The sequence below is a fragment of the Colletotrichum spaethianum genome (assembly GCF_022836535.1).
Source record: "Colletotrichum spaethianum MAFF 239500 DNA, contig07, whole genome shotgun sequence".
NCBI classification, from domain to species: domain Eukaryota; kingdom Fungi; phylum Ascomycota; class Sordariomycetes; order Glomerellales; family Glomerellaceae; genus Colletotrichum; species Colletotrichum spaethianum.
The window spans coordinates 447,311-465,206 of NW_026054777.1; the positions used below are offsets into that span (position 1 = coordinate 447,311).

The window sequence follows — 17,896 nt, forward strand, 5'->3', positions numbered from 1 at the left end:
CTATGAGTAGCAATTTAGATTACCACTAAGTCGGATTAGACTGGGGATAGAAAACTATGTTATTCCATATACAAGTAGGTCTGGATCTAAACTGCTCCACAAAACACATAGCGTGGGAACGCGTACGTAACTTGACACTGATATACAGTAACTTGCCGGCCTTTGAATATATGCTTGAAGACTTTACACTGGCAAGAAAGAGTGAAATTAGGATTTCATTGGTTTCCTTGCGTTAATCAGAAGTATGACTTATCACGATAGATTCACGAAAGTGTGAAACGAGAGTATTGTATGCCATTTTTCAGCTTGAGTTGCTGATTTCAAGTAATTATGAATAACTTCAATGAATGTATGAACTTTGAAGAGGCAAAAGCCAATAGCCTTTCGTCATTGCTTCGCAAGATGTTTAACATCTCATCGGCCAGAACTGAACGTTTCCAAGTGGCCTCTTCCTCAACACTCAACTTTCGCAGAGTTCCTGCCGCTCGAGGTCCAGCAGCCATTGGCAGTGTAAGTAACCACTTTTACGCGCACGGGTCACGTCAGCAGAATCTTCAAAGAAGGCAAGTCAGGAACGCATCAGTCATTGGGGAGATGGACGAACACTTACGGTTACAGAAACCCTTGTGAGAAAGAATTTTAACCGTCTTGCTGGTCGACCTGAGGCTGATGCATGTGCCAGGGCCATAGGTTCCCTGCGGCCCTCCGTTGGTACTGCAGTCTCCAGTAGGGTGCCATTGCAGCTTAACCTCCACCAGGACGGAGGGGACGAGGAGCGCGCAAGCGGCGACAGCGGTGGAGGCAACGTTGGTAAAGAGCATTTTGGTATAGCTTAGGGAGGAATGATGGAATTAGAGGTCGTCAGAAGGTGATGGTGTAATGAGTTTGGATGCTGAAGCGAAACTTGTAGGATGAGATCCAACAAGTTTTGAAGATGAGGTTGGAAGTAGAGAAGTCCTGGACATAAGATGAAGACACATAAGCCTTATAGTGTATTTCTGATGGAGATACAAGCCTCTTGAAGCTAGTGTCATGCTACTGTTGTAGCCGTCCGGCGAGGGTCTTCAATGAGGGCTACTTCGAAAGTAGAGCTCTTGATCATGTATTTAGTCACGATAATACGTTTTGATTCTTGTCTCTCCTATCCTGCATATCATGCATCTCAAGATTCTGCTACTGCTGCTGTGTATCGCAGTAACATAACTTGCAGGTTATCCAACCTTGTCGTAGTTCGCAGGCTACAGTAATCCTTTAAAATCTCGATCCTTTAAATGAATAGCTTGAAACCACGTAGTATTTACATTCTAGCAATTTATCTTTCTTTTATTAAGGGAGGCCGTTAGACTAAAGCCGTGCTGAGTATCTCAGCCATTGCCATATGCGTGTTAACGACAGAAACGGGAGTGATGCAAGTCGATCAGCACGCAGGGAGAAATAAATAGACTTTCAGCCTCGATACACCGACAGCCTAGGTGCTAAGATTGGTTGACGGGACGAGCTTGGCGAACACCGTAGTCGACAAAATCTCACCTTTCTATTTGTAACGCCTTGGCTTGCTGCTATGATACACCATCCCCCGTCTTCCTCCACGCCTGGTGCTAGCTTCTGCAATACCTCGTCTTCCCCGTTTCGTGGTCTCCAGGACGATCCAATGGCCCTTTTAGAACCCTCTACGACGCCCGATTTTGCTGTTTTGTGCGGCGTCGATCGCCTACAATAAAAATTGGTGGGAACCGAGTGATCTCCTTTTTCCCGTTGCAAGAAGTTTGTTGTATCCTCTTGCAATGAATCCGCGGTAGATTGGGCCCTCTCTCGTCTTCCCGTCAGCCGAGCGGCGGATTTGCCCGGCGTGGTACGGGACGTGTAAGCTTGCACTGCTACGATACGAGTCTTCTTGGGCCTCTCAACACTTCCTTTTAGAACAAAGTGATGTGTTCAGCCTGTAAATAGCCAGCTTGGCCCTGCCTGGCCCATTTGCTACTTCTGGTCAGGCCAGCATATCACAGGGTGCTCCAAGCTCTTCAATGCGAGCTTTCGATGTAAGAGGCACCTCGGAGTGCAATCACTTCTTGGACCAGGGCATTAGGCTAGTTCTGCGAAGTCTTTCCATGGGCATACTCATGTCTTGGTGCCCAAGTCCCTCTTGCTTCTCAGTAAGTCTTTTGGTCCTTTCGACATGAATTGGCCGTTTGCTTTAGGCGTGACTCCTTACTAGGGAGCAATCATTTGGAAAGGTGCTCATGTCTTGACTGCCCTAATTGCCAATTGGGGGTAACATATTAATGTTTGTTGCTTTCATTATATCCTGTTGGTCTTTAAGCATGATGTCAGGCACATGCAGCAATGGACAACCCTTGCTATGGTCAAAGTATCTACTCGTAGGGACTATCACACTAGTTCGTATTCCCCGGCTTTCTTCTCCTCCTGTTTCCCATCATCTCTCTCCTGGTAGCCTCTTACTCCTGAAACAGATCTCATCAAAACCATTGACTCCGCAGCTGATTCTGTCTCTCGAGGTATAGGGTGAGGAACATCTTCAACTTAACATGTATTCACTTACACCTCTCTGTCAGCAACCTCTGGCGTTTGTCCAGATCGATTCCAACGCCTTGATAACCATGCAATCCTTAGCAGTGAACATTCTGGACCCAGGACGCCCACCACTCTCAGAATGTTGTCTCCTTGTCCACTCACTCCTCTGAATTCAACCCTTGGTCCCTAGAAACCACTCCATCCTCGCACCCCTTCTAACCCCTCCACCCCTATCCTTCCCAACCCCATCCCCATCGTGTACTGCACGTCAGATACTTCCCTCCTCTTAATCCACTGCGACTTCACCAACCTCTACGGCGCCGCCTTCCTCACCCTCGGGCTGAAATAAGCCCACGTCACGACCTGCAGCTGTCTCCTCTTCGGTCCTCTGGAACGACCACACCCACCCACGATGTTACCGAGAAGCCCGGACGACAGAAGGGGTTAGTGTCGAAAAATCTCAGAGACGAGGGGACCGAGAACCTCGGCCACGCCGACGAAGCGTTGGATGACCATGAGCGACTGAGTTTCATGTTGGGTTCGGGAACTATTCAAGTATCGACCGAGTCCAGGCTGAGCGAGGACTGGCTGTCTCCTGTACTGAGAAAATTACATATCAGTAGGGTCAGCGTGTAATGGTCCGTCAAAAAGGAACCTCACGTCACGAGGAAAAGAAAGCGCAGCATACGAAAGAAACACGTTGAATTCATTATCTAATGATGATATCTCGTTCTCCCACCACCACCTAGCCCAGAGGGATACCTCCTCCCGTTCACCACAAACGGCACAGGCTTGCTTAAGGGCTGCGTCGTCGTTATGGCGTCCCACATCTGGCGGAAGCTCGCGCGACGCGCGGGCAGCATGCCGTACTGCAGGCTGTACAGATTCTTGCGGTTGAGGGGTGGGACGAACTGGCCCGTCAGCAGGCAAAGGAGCACCCGGGGTGAGAGATAGTGCTTGCGAATGCGGTTCCCCATCTGGAAATACTGGTGGAACATGGCGCGGAAGGTAAGAGGTATGGACTGCGGTCGTTAGCATTGGGACCTGTGTGACTTCACGGGGCTGGGGGGGCTTACTTTGAGGTAGATGACAGAGGTGGGTGGTTCGTTGGAAGTATTACTAAGTCTACAATCATGGGTATCTCGAAGCTCAAAACGAATGCCGCCTGTTATAAGTTAGTCACAAGACACTCTGAGAGGAAATAGACTTTTATCTCACCAGGAAGTCGTCTCGGGTCCTTGACCCGTAACATCAGCGCAAAAAGGGGAAAGTGGTTTAGACAAGAGAGAAGCGTATCGAAAACAGCCTTGAGCGAGATGATGACCATCCGCGCAACAGCAAAATTGAGATAGAACACAACCACCGTCGGGAGAAGAAAGAAGAGCAGGGTGAAGAGGATGGTGCCAACAAGAAGCTGGTCCAGGTCGTAGTCGCACGAATCGATACGGTTGCGGAGAACATTGTGCTTCTTTCCGCGGAAGAGATGGAAGAGCGAGATGAGGATGGTCAGTTGCCAGTGATAGATTCGAGCAGACGCGAGGTAAAAAGAGTAGATGTGAACGGTCAGGCCGGACAACAGGTCGGAGAACATAGCGATGGGCATGCTCGCGCCGGCGAAGCTGGAGAACCCGATGAACCAGATGATATGGGGTAACACTGGCTGAAGAGCTGTGATGCAGTCTGCTGGTGTCAGCGATGGTTTCACTCGGTTTGGACCTTGGTAACTCACTTGACCAATAATCGATGACCCATAGGAAAAGGTCTCCAAGAAACAAGGCCAACTCTTCGTTCAATTTCAAGCCCGCCGGCCAGCCCATCAACCAGGAAATGCTTCGTTGCAGCGCCTCGACCGTGTACACCTTCAACAGCTCACTGATTGCAGTGGCGGCCCATTCCGCATTGTCAATAATGTAGGAGCCTAGCGCGATGCCGATGATAACATCGTTGGCGACGAGCCACAAGCTGTTATAGAAACGGATATAGTCAGGGTGGCTGGTTGTGACACTCTCCCAGTCGTTCTTACGCTGTCGCAAGGTTGTGTACTGCATGGGCCAGTAGCAAAATTGCTGAAGCCGAATTTCCACCTGCTGCGCCGTCGCCGAAATGTCCTTCAAGGCTAGGTAGTTATCCTTCAGTCGGAACTCCAGAATCTGAAGGAGAAATTCGGCTACCGCTCTGTGGCCCATGAGCATATACACGAACCCCCACTGAATCAGCGGGAGCACGTAGAGGATCAGGAGGTCCCATACGAAATTCCGCACTGTCGTCACGTTCTCCACTACCCGCTCCGAAACGCTCAGTGTTCGCTTGGGCCTGGTTCCGATCCGCGAAATGTTCTTTTGCAGAAGCTGTTCAAGCTCCCAAGACCAGTTGATTTGGTTCACAATTTTCGGCAAGGCCTTCTCCTTCGGCGACGGGTTCCGCTTGATTATGGTGTGCAGCTTCAGCTTTTCCACCAACTTCCTCTTCTGCTCCTTTAGCTTCAACTCCTGCTTCTCCTCCTCGGCCATGTGTTCCGTCGGCGGCAAGCCCGGAGCCTCCTTGTTTCCGAGGGCAAGCGAGATGGGGTTCAGCGAGATGTACTGCATTCTGCCAGGGCGAGGTCGGTCGTAGAGGATGATTTGTATGCTCAGGGCTTTGGCGCAGGTGATTCGAGGAGCTTTTATGCCGGTCGGGGTCGTCGCGACGAACAAGGAGGGATCGAGCACCACGGCGTCGCTAGGGTTTGTGAGGCCCAAAACATGCATCGCTCCGTGGCCACATCGTTCGTAAATGCTGTTTACAGGGTGAGGGGAGTTTCGAAAGAGGGTGCCGATTTTGAGGGCGAATTCAACATGACCGGCCTGTGAACTCGTCAATTGCTGCGAGGGTTGCCGCTGTAGAGGGTATGCTGACATCAACGTCGTCGAGTATGGCCACGACGAAGACATCCAGGCTCGAGTTCCTCCATCCCACAACGACGCCAGGCAGGTCGGAGCGCTGGATGTCCGTCGGCCAGAATATCCTCATTAAACCGTCATTTTCTGGCATGTCAGCCAAGCGCTGCGTAGGAGGCGGCGCTTAGAAGGACCCTCTCCGTCGCAACTGTTCTCTGGCCGAGACGCCAGCTCCGGGGGTCGGGGGTGCTATGGCGGATACCGTCATTAGCCAGAAGCTCATCCCAGTAGCTGCGCAAGGAAGAAAGAAAAAGACATGTCTCAGCGGGGGTATCGAGAGTTTTCGTCGTACCAGGTTCGCCTCCTTCGTGGCCAAACGTTCCACGGGAATAAAGATGAGGAGGTAGACGAAGGTCAGGAGCGCAAAGCCCTTGGCGGCGCGTGTCTGAGAGGAACGGAGGTTAGAGACAGCTGGCGCAAAGGGGCCGAGCAAGGACAGCCGGAGTCAAGGAGAAACGTACAACAACTCCGTAGTCCCAAGCGAATATGGCAAGCTCATAGAGGCGCGTAACCAGGTCCCATCGGGCGGTGATGTAACCGGCGACGAAGATCCCAAGGCTGAGAACAGAGAGGGGGTGCATAGAATCGCTATTCCCTTGGACGGTGCATGCCGAGGCTTGTCGCCAAGATTGGTGGTGCGTTCAAGGGACGGGAGGAGGGGATCGATGTCGGACTGCGGTTGCTGACTGCGGACTCGGTTGGGATTGCGGGACAGGCGCGGGGAGAGTAGGGGGGTCGAAGCTTGGGAGGATCGTGGGGTCGTAGGGTTGAGTTGACGTGTCTTTCGGAGTTCTGGAAGAGGACGACGAAGACTCACTTGGTGCGAGTGAGTCGAGTCGAGTCGAGGCAGTGCAGTGGTATTGCTTTTGCGCTCACGCGGTTGTCTGGGGGAGGAGAAGGAACGTAGACAGAGGTGGGCGTGCGGTCGCTGGAGGGGGGAGGAAGAGCAAAGACACGGCAAGGGACAAGCTTCGTGCGTGGAGGCGACGCAGCAAATCTGGGAATTGGCAATGTAATCAATGATTGGAGGCCGGGTCATGATCGGGGAGGAGGGCGCAGGTCCCCTGTTTCTGCGCATCAGTGTGTTTGCTGCAGCACTGCACGGCGCCAGTGCGATTGACTTGTGCCGCTACGCTAAGCCAAGCCACCAAGCCAGCGAAATCTCTCGCTAGCGGGTCGCATCCACTGAAGGGGGGGCGGTTCAAGGCTCGTGGCCGGTATTGGGTGATGGGGGCGCGCGGTGCCGGAGGCCCACTCCACTTGCAACTGGACACGGTATGTGGACAGAACGATTTCTCTGACGGGGATGTGGGTGGTCTGGAACCTGGAATAAGTTCAACAGTGAGCTTGGCTTCTCGGGACTGGATTGGCCCAACTGCGGCCCATGCTTTTGCTTTTTGCTTTTGACGCCATTTGGGATGGGATGGGGCTTTCCATTTCAGGTCAGGGTGCGCTTCCTTCTGGATGAGAGATGACAGAAGGCGGAGACGAGAGATGGATGAAAAACCCACGTATGTAAACTATATAATCACGTGGTCTGGATACTTTGCACCTTAGTATTATGCATGAACGGCTGATACATGAACAGCTTGTGGATGAACGGGCTTCTCTCCTTTACAGCACGGTGCGGCGCGTCAAGCCGATGGAGACCAAATGGTGATCTCAATGTTTTCTCCCTACTCCTTATGTTGCATCTTGCAACCAACTGCATCTCCATCACAAAAGACTGCGTTTCTACTTCTTCCCCTTCTCTCCTCTCTCAAAAACGTCGTATCCCTGAGTTTCTTCTCGGAGGAATTCAAGGTTGGCAGCTGCACATGCCTTTGTGGTCCCCTTGAGTCTGGCTGACTTCTATCCGCTTGTGCACGCGTCATGGATCAGAGCTGATAATGGGGTCATATTCTGAGATTGCGGTCTCTACACTGCCACATTACGCCCAACAAATGCAACCCTGGAAATCAACGCCGACTAGCCGCGAGATGTGATAGTGCTACTGTAATTCAAATACTTCCTGCAAGCATGGTCAGACTCTATCCTGTCCACACGTTGCACAAGCGCAACTCAAGGTGAGCACTCACATTTGCGTCCCATGTACGTCGCATCGTTGTCCTTTTGGTCTTCTCGCGCCTCGTCCAGCAGCTTGTCTATGCCGCGTTCCTTGAGTGCGACCTAGTAGATAGATGTCAGTCGGTTCCAGGAGTCGCCTCCCAGCCACTGCACGCAGCCTCTTGACGCCCTTCACACTCACCGTCAAACACTTTTGGTAGTTTTTGAAGAGATCGGCGCACTCGTTGTTATCCGTGCCAGTCCCTCGAAGGTACTCTTGTGCATGTTAGACGCCTCCTCCAACCTTGATGTCATGATGGGAGGCAAAGGAAACGTGGACCACTTACTTTCGCTGTACCATTTCAAGAAGCATGTATCGTAGCGTCTGGTTTTTACGGTCAGAATAGTCCCACCAATACCCAACATCGCCTTCACTCACTCTTTGACTTCATTGCATTCGGGCGCTAAAGAGGCAGACATGGTGATGGGCTCTGTTGCTGACGGAAGTTGCGGAAAGCTGTGAGGTGAAGTTGCAAGTTGCGACCAGAAATGGGGGCAAAATCGTCACAGGGGGGCCTATGTGCCTAAGATCCGCGGCTTCATCCGCTGTAAGTGGACGACGTCTCGCCCAAATATCCCGCCCTTTTCAACAAACTTCACACCCTTACCTTTCCGCTGTCACAAAACAGTCAATCGAACTTCGAGTCAACAGTCGATGGCCGTAGATTCAAAACATCTATAAAGTCATTCATATTCAAGCTTATTCCAGCCTCAAACTACCTCAGTTCATCCAGCCCGAATAACCAGCAGCGTCAGGGTCTCTTATCCACACGTATTCTTATCGATAAGATACCACCCGCTATCTTATCGGTTGGGGACCTCTCGCAGGCGGGCATAATTTTTGTTCGACCGTCAAACTTCGCAGCGAACCCGCGACAGCCTCCGCGAAACCCCCAAACCGCTGCGCCGACACAATGACGTCCCCCCAGGACTTCAAATCCCTCCAGGACAAAGTCCAGGCTGCGCTCGTCTCCACCGTCAAGTCGGTCAATCGTATTTCAGCCGAAGACCTGCCCTTCCAGCGCGCTGTTAACCCCAACGTCGGCGAAGACCTCGACGCCAAAACCACGCGCATCCTCGAACTGTCGACAACTCTCCTTAAGTCCGCTGCCGATGTTTGCGGTCTCACTGCGCCCGAGCTCGAAGATGCCGATGACATTGACATGCGCTGGCGGAGTATTGTGGACATAGTCGATTCGGTCCTCGAGAAGGCCGACACGTCCATCGACGAGTACACCGGAGCTCTGAAGAGGAAGGATGCGCCTGCTGCTGATGCCGTGAGTGGACTAGGATTCTGCACCAAAGGTCCCGAGTACTGACTTTCTCTAGGCTCCCCAGGCTAAAAAGCCCAAGACGACCGGAAATGTTCTCCGCAGTGCGAATATCACGAAACCCCAGCTTCATTTTACCCAATCGGTCGACAATAATACCCCGTGGAAGCCCATCATTACCAAGAAGCCCCACGCCAAGGTCCCGCTCGACCAGAGTCTGGTAACAAGCGAGACGGACGAAGGCTTCGTTCAGTACGACTACCCCATTTTCTTGCCGTTCATGTTACCCCGATCCCGCGACCTCAAACGAGCTGTAAACAAGTCACGCCGAAGGCTGAAAGCGTTGTCTTTGATCAGTCATGCTGACGGAAAGTTTAGATACAAGCATCCTTACGAAACCGAAATCCTCGAGGCGAAATACCCGAACCGTGTCTACGAACAAGCCGAGCCGATCCCCTGGCAGCCTGTCGAAACCACCGAGGCCATTTACGTCGATACCTACGAAGGTGTATTGGAGATGTTGGAAGATCTGAAGAAGGCGAAAGAAATCGCCGTCGACTTGGAACATCACGACTTTAGAACATACGTTGGACTCACGTCGCTCATGCAGATCAGCACACGGGAAAAGGACTGGATCGTTGATACCCTGAAACCCTGGAGAGAGCAACTTCAGGTCCTTAACGAAGTCTTCGCCGATCCTAGCATCATCAAGGTTTGCACGCCCATTTATTCTTTTCCTGACATATCTAACAGGAACCTAGGTCTTCCATGGTGCATTCATGGACATGGTTTGGCTGCAGCGCGATCTCGGCCTGTACGTGAACGGTCTCTTCGACACCGGCATGGCATGCGAAGTGCTGCACTACCCGCAAAAGAGCTTGGCTTTCTTGCTAAAGAAGTTTGTCAACTTTGACGCCGACAAGAAGTACCAGTTAGCCGATTGGAGAGTGCGGTAAGTAAATATCTGTTATGATAAGGTTTGGAACTAATGATGAGCAGTCCCCTGTCTGAGGAAATGCTCTACTACGCCCGTTCCGACACGCATTACCTCCTTTACATTTACGACAAGATGCGAAACGAGCTTGTCATGAAATCAGACCGTGGCAACCCCGGCACCGACTACATTGAGGCGACCCTCCAGAAGTCCAAGACCCTTTCCCTAAGCCGATACGGAGGTGAGACCTTCGACCCAAAGACTGGCAAGGGAAGCAAGGGCTGGTACAACACTCTCCTTAGGCACCCCATGCCCTTTTCGGGCCAGCAATTTGCTGTTTACAGAGCCATCTGGGCCTGGAGAGATGAGGTGGCACGGAGAGAAGACGAGAGCACTCCGTTCGTGATGCCCAATGCCATCATTGGCGACATCGCAAAGCACATGCCTCCTGACGCCAAGGCTCTCCACGCCCTCATCCCGAACCATGCCTTTCTCGCAAGACGAAACGTCACCGAAATATGGAAACGCTACCAGGAGGCGAGAGAAAGGGGTATCAACGAGCCGCGGTTGCTCGACTTCTTCAAGTCAGAGCTTCCCAAGGTTGCGGCCAAGCCTTTGGCAGAAGTTGCAAGCGAAGATGCGGTTGACGCTGCCCTGGAGCCTACCCAGTTGGCCCAGTCTCAGCTGTTCGGCGGCATGCCCCTTAGTTCTGCCTGGGAAAGAGCGTCGGCCGCGGCCAATGGCCTAGGCGAGTACGTCATGCTCCCGTGGCAGAAGTTCGTGCAGAATGCAAAGACCGTTGAGGCATCTGCTCAGGAGGACGTGGCTATGGAGGGAGGCGTCGAGGCCGAGGCCAAGGCGGCCGCTGCTGCTCAACCTGAGGAGCCTGAAGTGGAGGAAGAGTTCACTCTGAAGGCTGGCACTAAGCGCAAGGCTCCGACAGAAGACGCATCCGATGTTAGTGACGAGTCGGACTCAGACGAGAGCTCAATTGACATTGTCTTGGAGAAGCCAGACTCGGAGAAATCCGGCAGGAAAGGCAAGCGCGACTCCAACGAACGCAAGGCAAAGGTAGCCTCAAAGAGGGCCGACAAGGTTGCGCGCTACACGGAGGAATACGAGAAGGCCAAGGCTGAAGTCGAGCGCCTGGCCGAAGAGCTCGCCCACGACCGCGCCGAAACTACGCAATTGGAGGAGGCGAAGGGCATTGCCGCGGAGAAGCAAGAAAAGTTGGAGAGATATGTATCGGCGCTCAACAACCGCAAGACAAGGGCCGAGCGCAAGGCGGCCAAGAAGGCCGAGAAGGCCAAGAAGGAAACAGAAAGGGCGGAGAAGGAAGCCAAAAAAGAGGCAAAGCGTGCTGCAAAGAAGGCGAAGAAGGATGCGAAGAAGGCTGAGGAGGAGGCTGCCGCCGCGGACTCGAGTGACAGCGACGAGGAAGAGACGTTTGACTATAGCAAGGCCACATCGGTGCTCCACGCGAACCGGACGGGTAACCGCGGCAAGGCGCACGTTAAACCGACGTTCGACCCGTACGCGAAGACAGGAGATGACGCGCCCAAGGGAGCGAGAAAGGCTGTGCCCCCGAGAGGCGAGAGGAGTGCCACGTTCAAGAAATAAGACGTCAAGGATCAATTCTGCGGGACATCTTGTGTGTGGGGGTACTGGGTTAATGAGAAGCATTGGCTGTGGGTGGATAGTTAGCATTGCCGTCGAAACGAGACGATGACGCCTTTCTGACGATGGTCCGTCTGTAGATAGGTTACAGGACCGGGTTTGTTGCTAAAACAGAGAACTGATGCCAACACTGTATGCATGTCTTGTTGTGAAGTGATTGAAAGAGTGACGAATCCCCGCACGTCCGGCAGTTGAGTGCTTGTTCTACATGTCGAAGCTCGACGCCCTTCGCAGGGGTCTCGTGTATGGACTGCGGGAGAGAATGCGGAATTCCTTCCCGGTACTCCAGGTACTGAAGGCGGGATACCCTCCCTCTAGGTCCCCTCACGCCGATTGTCAAGCTGCAGAAGGCCTGGATAAGGGGGAGGGGGGGACGATGTCAAAAACCCGGGCCCCACACCGCGCCCTGCGGCGACAACGTGGAGCATAGCGCCGCCGTTTGCCGTTGGCTCTGCCGATCTATGTAATGATGTTGCGGAGCTGCATGGCGCTAACACCGTTGCGGGCAAAAGGGAGCGATGTGACATGTTGGCGCCCCTGAGGCTCTTTTTCGTCGGGATGGGGCGGTTACTAAGACCCGGCAACGTCGTGTCTGGGTGACGCGTGACTGAGGTTTGGATTGTGTTGAAGCGTGTTATCGGTGCCCGGGACGCCTGGGCCTTGATTGTTCTGCAGGAGAGTGAGTGGGTTTAGCTCACATCGAGCCGAAGTCGCTGCCCCTCATTCGGGGTTCATCAGATAGTAACTTTCATTGATAAGTAGGCGAATGCGCCCCAACATTCCCGTCCCATGTGAACCTCAGCTGCTCACAACTTCTTCGGATCTGATCGAAGGCTAATCAAAGGAAACCTAGTCGAGACACACCAGGAGTCGTCAAGCCCAGCCATCATCTTACAATGGCCAACCCCGCAACAGAAGTGAAGAAGCCGGCCCGGCTCCCCTCGACGACGCACCACGTCGTCGTCAAGCTCGAGACGATCCATGTTCCCCTCCCCGATATCGACACCGGCTCCATGACGCACGAGGTCATTGGATACGAGTATACGCGGCCCTCGGAGGTTGGGGTCGCTGCGGCTAGGGTGTGGCCCGCGAGTGTGCTCATCACTACGACGGTGCCGATTAATAAGGAGACGCTCGGTGAGGCGCCGCATCTGTGAGTCTTGTGGTTTTCTTACATTTCAGTTGGTATGGTGAGCCATCCTGTGGGGTCGAACTAGATGGGCGTGAGATGAGAACTGTGACAAAGCGAATGAGAGCTGATTTTGGGGGTTGGTGTAGGAAATGCATCATCACAGAGACGACAGGGACGGATCACATTGACATGGAGGAGTGTAGACGGCGCGGGGTCACCGTCATGTATTCCCCGAACGCGACCGTCGAAGCCGTATCCGAGCACGCCCTCGGCCTGGTGAGTTCCGCTCTCTCGCTGTCGTCAAGGACACTTGCACTGCGTTCCTCCTTTTCGACCACCAGCCAATCTTAGAATGGGCCCAATCTGACAGGCAGCGTGTTAGTATTTCTCCTCCCGCAGACGCCTCGTCACGCTGCACAACACAATGATGGACCACGACGACGCGCACACAAACCCCTGGCGCGCAAAGGGGAGCATGTCCTCGCTCCTCCTCGACGCCGAGGGCCGCCCGCCGCACACCTGCGGCAACGAGGTCGCGGGCATGATCGGCTACGGGCCCATCGGGCAGCGGGTCGCCAAGATGTGCCGCGCGCTGGGGATGGAGGTCCTCGTTGCCGCCCGCAAGGACGCCGAGTCATCGGGACCTAGCTCTGGCGACGTCTCCGGGGGCGCCACGCCCGCCTCCGGGACACAATCCAACGGCACCGTACGTCGCACCCCCTTCACCGAGGTCCTCCGCCGCGCCACGACCCTCTTCCTCATCGTGCCCCTGACCCCGGAGACGAAGAACCTCATCTCGGAGCGGGAGCTCGCGCTCATGCGGCCCGACGTGGTGATCATCAACGTCGGACGCGGCGGGACCGTCGACGAGGCGGCGCTGCTTTCGGCGTTGAAGGCGGGGAAGATTGCCGGCGCGGCGACGGACGTGTTTGAGGTCGAGCCGGCGGGGAGCGGCAAGGATAGCGTGCTATTGGGCGAGGAGGCGCGGGGCGTGAATTTGACGCTGACGCCGCACCTTGCGTGGTGTGCTGATCAGACAAAGGTGAACATTCGGAGGGTCGTGGGGGAGAATGTGAGTTGGTTTGTGAGGGGAGAGAAGGGGGGCAATATTGTGCTTGATATGAGGTGAGAGATGGGTGTAGAGAGAAGGGGTGTGGCAGAGGTGGTGGCCTAGATGAGAGGTGATTAGCAGGACCTAGGGTTGTTGCAGGTGAGATGTAGACGGGGCCTGCACGCAGACCATGCTACCAAGAAGATCGAATACATGGGCATCATGATCGGATGCGGCTCTTTCACCAGAAACCCCGATTGACGTGCGAGATCACTGCAACACCCCACACTTTGCGACATGAAAATGTACGAAAGCTACAATGATGAGGTTTCCGTTGGGACTGGTTTCGGTCTTGTATAGGTGCTGCCGAGATGCATCGCTCGACGTAGCTCTTACCTTGACATGATCATTGCAAAAGATGCTCGATTGTCGACGCCCGGTTGGAAACGAGGGATGCCGGGTTCGATTATGGTCATGTCCCCAAAACCCCTGTGTCAGCTTCACTTCGTCGCACACCAAGCTTCGGTGGGTGTTGCAGGTACAGTGCCCAGGAACAACAACCAATCCTACTAATCCTCCGAGAGTCATTCGATTGTCGTTATGCTTGAAACAACCCGCCTCTCTCGCATTCACGAATCCAAGGTGGCACAGACCAGCAAGTTCCTTCTTCGTTATCTGACTCTCTACCTCAAAAACCTTCTTCCGCGAACATGTTCACGCCCACAACCAATCTCCCAGTACGACGTCATCAAATCACTGGACATGACTCTAATACACCTTTAGTCTCTGTGTACAGAGTACATGTTAGGTGACGTCGACTCCATCGCCAAATAATCAGAAAGTCTCGCCTGCGTGCAATGGACGATGCAGGACGCGGGAAGCCCCACTGATCGCCTTTAATCTCCTGGACCCCTGGCTCTGCTCTGCGCTGTGCCGTTCCCGTATGGGGACGGATGGAACATCCGCGTCTTCCGGGATGTGTTGGGGCTGCAACGCTGGACTCGGGGGAGCTTGGCAGGAGCAAAAGCTGAAAGCGGTTGTTGCTTCTTCCGCCTTATTTGGCGTGATCGTTCGTCTAATGTCTCCGTTGTGTTGTCCAGACACGCGCCAGGCGAGATGTGAGTGGAGGTCAGTTTGCGCAGCGGCCAAGGCAGTGCCGCGGGACCCACCACGGGAAATGCGCGTTGTGGGGTTCCCGATATGATGTTTGTTGGGTTAGGGGTGCAAGAGTCAGAGAACAAGCCTTTGTTTGTAACTGTAAAAACTCCTGGTCCTGGTTCAGAACCGCAGAGGTAGGTAATAAAGACTTCCACGGAGACTCGGTTTTCTAATGGTCTAGAACATACGGGAGATCGGAGTGTTCATGCCTGGCCGGGACATGCGTGCCGCTGAGAGGCGATGGAGGAGTCTGGACGCTCGTCATCGCTCTCTGTTCGAAACGCGGGCCCCAGATGCAATTTACGCTGGACAGCCGTTTGTATCCACGCAAACAATATGGAGAAACAAAACAAATTCAGGGATGCAACAAGCTCATTGTATATAAGAACTAGACTCCCTTTTTCCGTCTCTCGTCTCCTATCTATAACACCACATTTACTTCTGCAACTTCTTGGGCTGGACTCGGACACTCTTTCACGACTCACCCATCATCACTCGTTTCTCCAAATCCAACGCCAACTGCCTCCTCGAATAAATATCCTAAAGATGCAGTTCTTCACTCTCCTCCTCCTCGCACCCGCCCTCGTGGCCGCGACCCTCGACCCGGCCACTTCCAACACCAAGGGCAAATGTCCCTCGACATACGCCTGCAGCGCCACCAAGGTCTCCAAGGCCATCCAGGCCGCCGAGTGCTCGCACAACACGCGCACCAGCAAGACTCAGACCTTCGCCGTCTTCGAAACGGACCACAAGTACGACGGCAACAACGGCTACCCCTACGGCAACTGCTCCGCGTACATCTGTGACGCGCCGACCGAGATGATTGCTGACGAGGACTGCTGGACGTTCTTCTGGAGGTGAGTCAACAGCCAGTTGCAGACGCCGGTGTTGATAATTCGGAAAGCTAACGAAGGTCGTGGTACCAGCGGCACCGGCGAGGAGAGCGGTGTCGGCACCGGTTGCATCAAGGACCCTAAGACGGGCGAGTGTGGCTGCGAGAACTCTGACGGCACTTTCATTCCCGGCAGTGACAGCTGCAAATAAGGATTCTCTGTAGTGGTTGGAGGAAGGGCATGATTCATTCACAAGGTACATGGTAGGAGCGTCGACCGCCCCCTTTCAGCACGGCATGTGCATTTCTATGTATATATGTGACAGAAGTACTGTACAAATGACACAAGAGACTCCTGCGGTTTACTTGGCGTGTAAGGCAAGGCAAACCTTCGTGGGTCAGAAGACAATGGAGCTTGAAACCGTGAACCTTCCCTGCCGTTCGCTTTTCTCAAAAGCGAAGCATCACTGACAGTAGACCACATTGAGAACGGCAGTGAGAACTTCTAGATCCTAGGCTGACCGTCTGAATGGCTTGCTCAGCATACGCTCCAAGTAGTATATTCAGTGGCATCCCCAGTAACGATCACACCGACCATTAGCAACCCACTAGTTTGCTAACACGATGAGTTTGATAAGTACCAAAATAAGGCATTGTTTCAAGCCACCAAGAAAACTAGACAGCAGAGACAACCTCGAAGCTCAAACCAAAAGCCTCTAACCTAGAAAATTATTGGTCCATGCTTCATGCTCCGCAAGTCCCACCTTTTCCATCATCAACCGTTGGCATCTGAGAGACAGCGGCCAAAACGGGGTACAATACTATTTCCACGAACGCCTACAACTGCCAGTAGCTACTTTTAAATGGCTGTGACCACCAGATATAGTAGCAATGTATACGCCAAAGTACTATACCTCGCGGAGTGCGGCTATGTAAACTGCCCCCTTTGAATACAACTGTGTGCATGATATCGTGTGGGAACTCGCGGCTACAGTACCCATAGCGTTGCTCTACAGCCTCCTTTACCAAGCCAATGCGTTTCCACTATGAGGAGGTTTGATCGTTTTACAACAAGTTGATTTCTGTTTCGCTTCTAGAGTTTTATTCCCCCCGTAGAAGTGCGACCCAGTCACATGTGATCATAGAATCTCATTCATTTGGAGCCTTGGCATTTAACAATATTAAGTCTTGGGAAAGCCCTTCACGCTGAACGCATGTCTTTGGCATCTTTGTCATTAGACAATCAACCTTACCACCTCGGTTCCACTCGTTTGACAAGCCGTTCTGTAGTTCACCTAGAGTCGTTCATTTCATACTCAGCATCCCATACCTTCAAATGCGTCTCGTCGTTGCTACCATCACCTCTTTCGCCGCTAATGCCTTCGCTCAATCGCACGGCCAGATCCTGGAAACCCCCGTTGACATCTACGACTTCTGGGACGTGGCAGGCGCGTGGATCACCTTCACCTACGGCAGTGACGATGGCACCTACTATTGCAAACGGACTGACGCTACCCTCCCCACGCCTCCAAAGCCTTGCGGTCCCGACGAGTCTTCCGTCTTGGAGGACGAGAATCACCCGTGTGGCCTGAACATTACGTAAAGACCTAGTGTAATGTAAGTAAACTACGCCAATCGCTACTTACAGCACTATATCCAAGACTGGAGGCTTAAACTGAGTAATGGCAGCTCCTGGTATGGCAAGGGAGATATCGAGACCGACAACTGCGTTGCGGGAACCTGCCGCGCCGTCAACGATTCTTAGGTTACCATGCGCCGTGGGTGCGAGGATACTGACGACTTCCCCTATTAACCTGGCGTTTGTGTCCATTACATCTTGTGACCAGTCGATTTAGGCTACATTGGTCGATTATTCCAGGCTCAGAGGATAGGATGTTGAAGTCTGCATCCGAAACAACAGTGTCAGGTCAGCAATCAACAAAGCAATAAGTTCTAAGACTATAACTGGGTTGATAATGACCAGAAATTTATGTTTAGTGCATGTAATCTTCATCGCCTTGGTGTACATAGAGGATACAGTTGGTTGATTGGTACGGTCAGAATCTGCAAGAAATACCCATATGAATCACGTAGACACCAACCTGTTTATTATTGACTTAATAGAGAAAAGCTTGGGTTCGCTACCATCATTTTTGTAGCACATACAGACCTCTTCGATCTCAGGGTCCGTGTGCTCGTATGGCCTACTGTAATTAAATATAAACCAGGGGGATGTTTCCGCCATTTATTCCAAAACGAGGGCGCAG

General features: G+C 53.1%; 8 protein-coding genes across 8 annotated transcripts; 4 read left to right on the forward strand and 4 right to left on the reverse strand.

The window, feature by feature from the left end:
• Positions 1 to 453: 453 nt before the first annotated feature.
• On the reverse strand, positions 454 to 821 carry ColSpa_03543 (uncharacterized protein; the record flags this gene model as incomplete). Its single annotated transcript, XM_049269755.1, has 2 exons — positions 454 to 521; positions 611 to 821. The coding sequence occupies 2 exons, from the start codon at positions 819 to 821 to the stop codon at positions 454 to 456; spliced, it is 279 nt and encodes a 92-aa protein (XP_049125712.1).
• A 2,424-nt stretch (positions 822 to 3,245) lies between these two features.
• Positions 3,246 to 5,279, reverse strand: ColSpa_03544 (N-acetylglucosaminyl-phosphatidylinositol biosynthetic protein gpi1; the record flags this gene model as incomplete). Its single annotated transcript, XM_049269756.1, has 4 exons — positions 3,246 to 3,554; positions 3,609 to 3,697; positions 3,751 to 4,200; positions 4,262 to 5,279. The coding sequence occupies 4 exons, from the start codon at positions 5,277 to 5,279 to the stop codon at positions 3,246 to 3,248; spliced, it is 1,866 nt and encodes a 621-aa protein (XP_049125713.1).
• Positions 5,280 to 5,361: 82 nt separating this feature from the next.
• Positions 5,362 to 6,049, reverse strand: ColSpa_03545 (uncharacterized protein; the record flags this gene model as incomplete). The annotated part of the gene is made up of 3 exons (XM_049269757.1): positions 5,362 to 5,574; positions 5,761 to 5,853; positions 5,930 to 6,049. 3 exons carry the CDS (start codon positions 6,047 to 6,049, stop codon positions 5,362 to 5,364), a joined length of 426 nt encoding a protein of 141 aa, XP_049125714.1.
• Positions 6,050 to 7,426: 1,377 nt separating this feature from the next.
• On the reverse strand, positions 7,427 to 7,994 carry ColSpa_03546 (mitochondrial distribution and morphology protein 35; the record flags this gene model as incomplete). The annotated part of the gene is made up of 5 exons (XM_049269758.1): positions 7,427 to 7,458; positions 7,547 to 7,637; positions 7,717 to 7,790; positions 7,862 to 7,899; positions 7,954 to 7,994. 5 exons carry the CDS (start codon positions 7,992 to 7,994, stop codon positions 7,427 to 7,429), a joined length of 276 nt encoding a protein of 91 aa, XP_049125715.1.
• Positions 7,995 to 8,488: 494 nt separating this feature from the next.
• ColSpa_03547 (exosome complex exonuclease rrp6) lies at positions 8,489 to 11,399 on the forward strand (the record flags this gene model as incomplete). The annotated part of the gene is made up of 4 exons (XM_049269759.1): positions 8,489 to 8,851; positions 8,904 to 9,557; positions 9,607 to 9,797; positions 9,845 to 11,399. The coding sequence occupies 4 exons, from the start codon at positions 8,489 to 8,491 to the stop codon at positions 11,397 to 11,399; spliced, it is 2,763 nt and encodes a 920-aa protein (XP_049125716.1).
• A 953-nt stretch (positions 11,400 to 12,352) lies between these two features.
• ColSpa_03548 (glycerate dehydrogenase) lies at positions 12,353 to 13,717 on the forward strand (the record flags this gene model as incomplete). Its single annotated transcript, XM_049269760.1, has 3 exons — positions 12,353 to 12,593; positions 12,752 to 12,864; positions 12,971 to 13,717. The coding sequence occupies 3 exons, from the start codon at positions 12,353 to 12,355 to the stop codon at positions 13,715 to 13,717; spliced, it is 1,101 nt and encodes a 366-aa protein (XP_049125717.1).
• A 1,626-nt stretch (positions 13,718 to 15,343) lies between these two features.
• ColSpa_03549 (uncharacterized protein) lies at positions 15,344 to 15,841 on the forward strand (the record flags this gene model as incomplete). Its single annotated transcript, XM_049269761.1, has 2 exons — positions 15,344 to 15,654; positions 15,724 to 15,841. The coding sequence occupies 2 exons, from the start codon at positions 15,344 to 15,346 to the stop codon at positions 15,839 to 15,841; spliced, it is 429 nt and encodes a 142-aa protein (XP_049125718.1).
• A 1,124-nt stretch (positions 15,842 to 16,965) lies between these two features.
• ColSpa_03550 (uncharacterized protein) lies at positions 16,966 to 17,232 on the forward strand (the record flags this gene model as incomplete). Its single annotated transcript, XM_049269762.1, has 1 exon — positions 16,966 to 17,232. The coding sequence occupies one exon, from the start codon at positions 16,966 to 16,968 to the stop codon at positions 17,230 to 17,232; it is 267 nt and encodes an 88-aa protein (XP_049125719.1).
• Between the last annotated feature and the right edge of the window lie 664 nt (positions 17,233 to 17,896).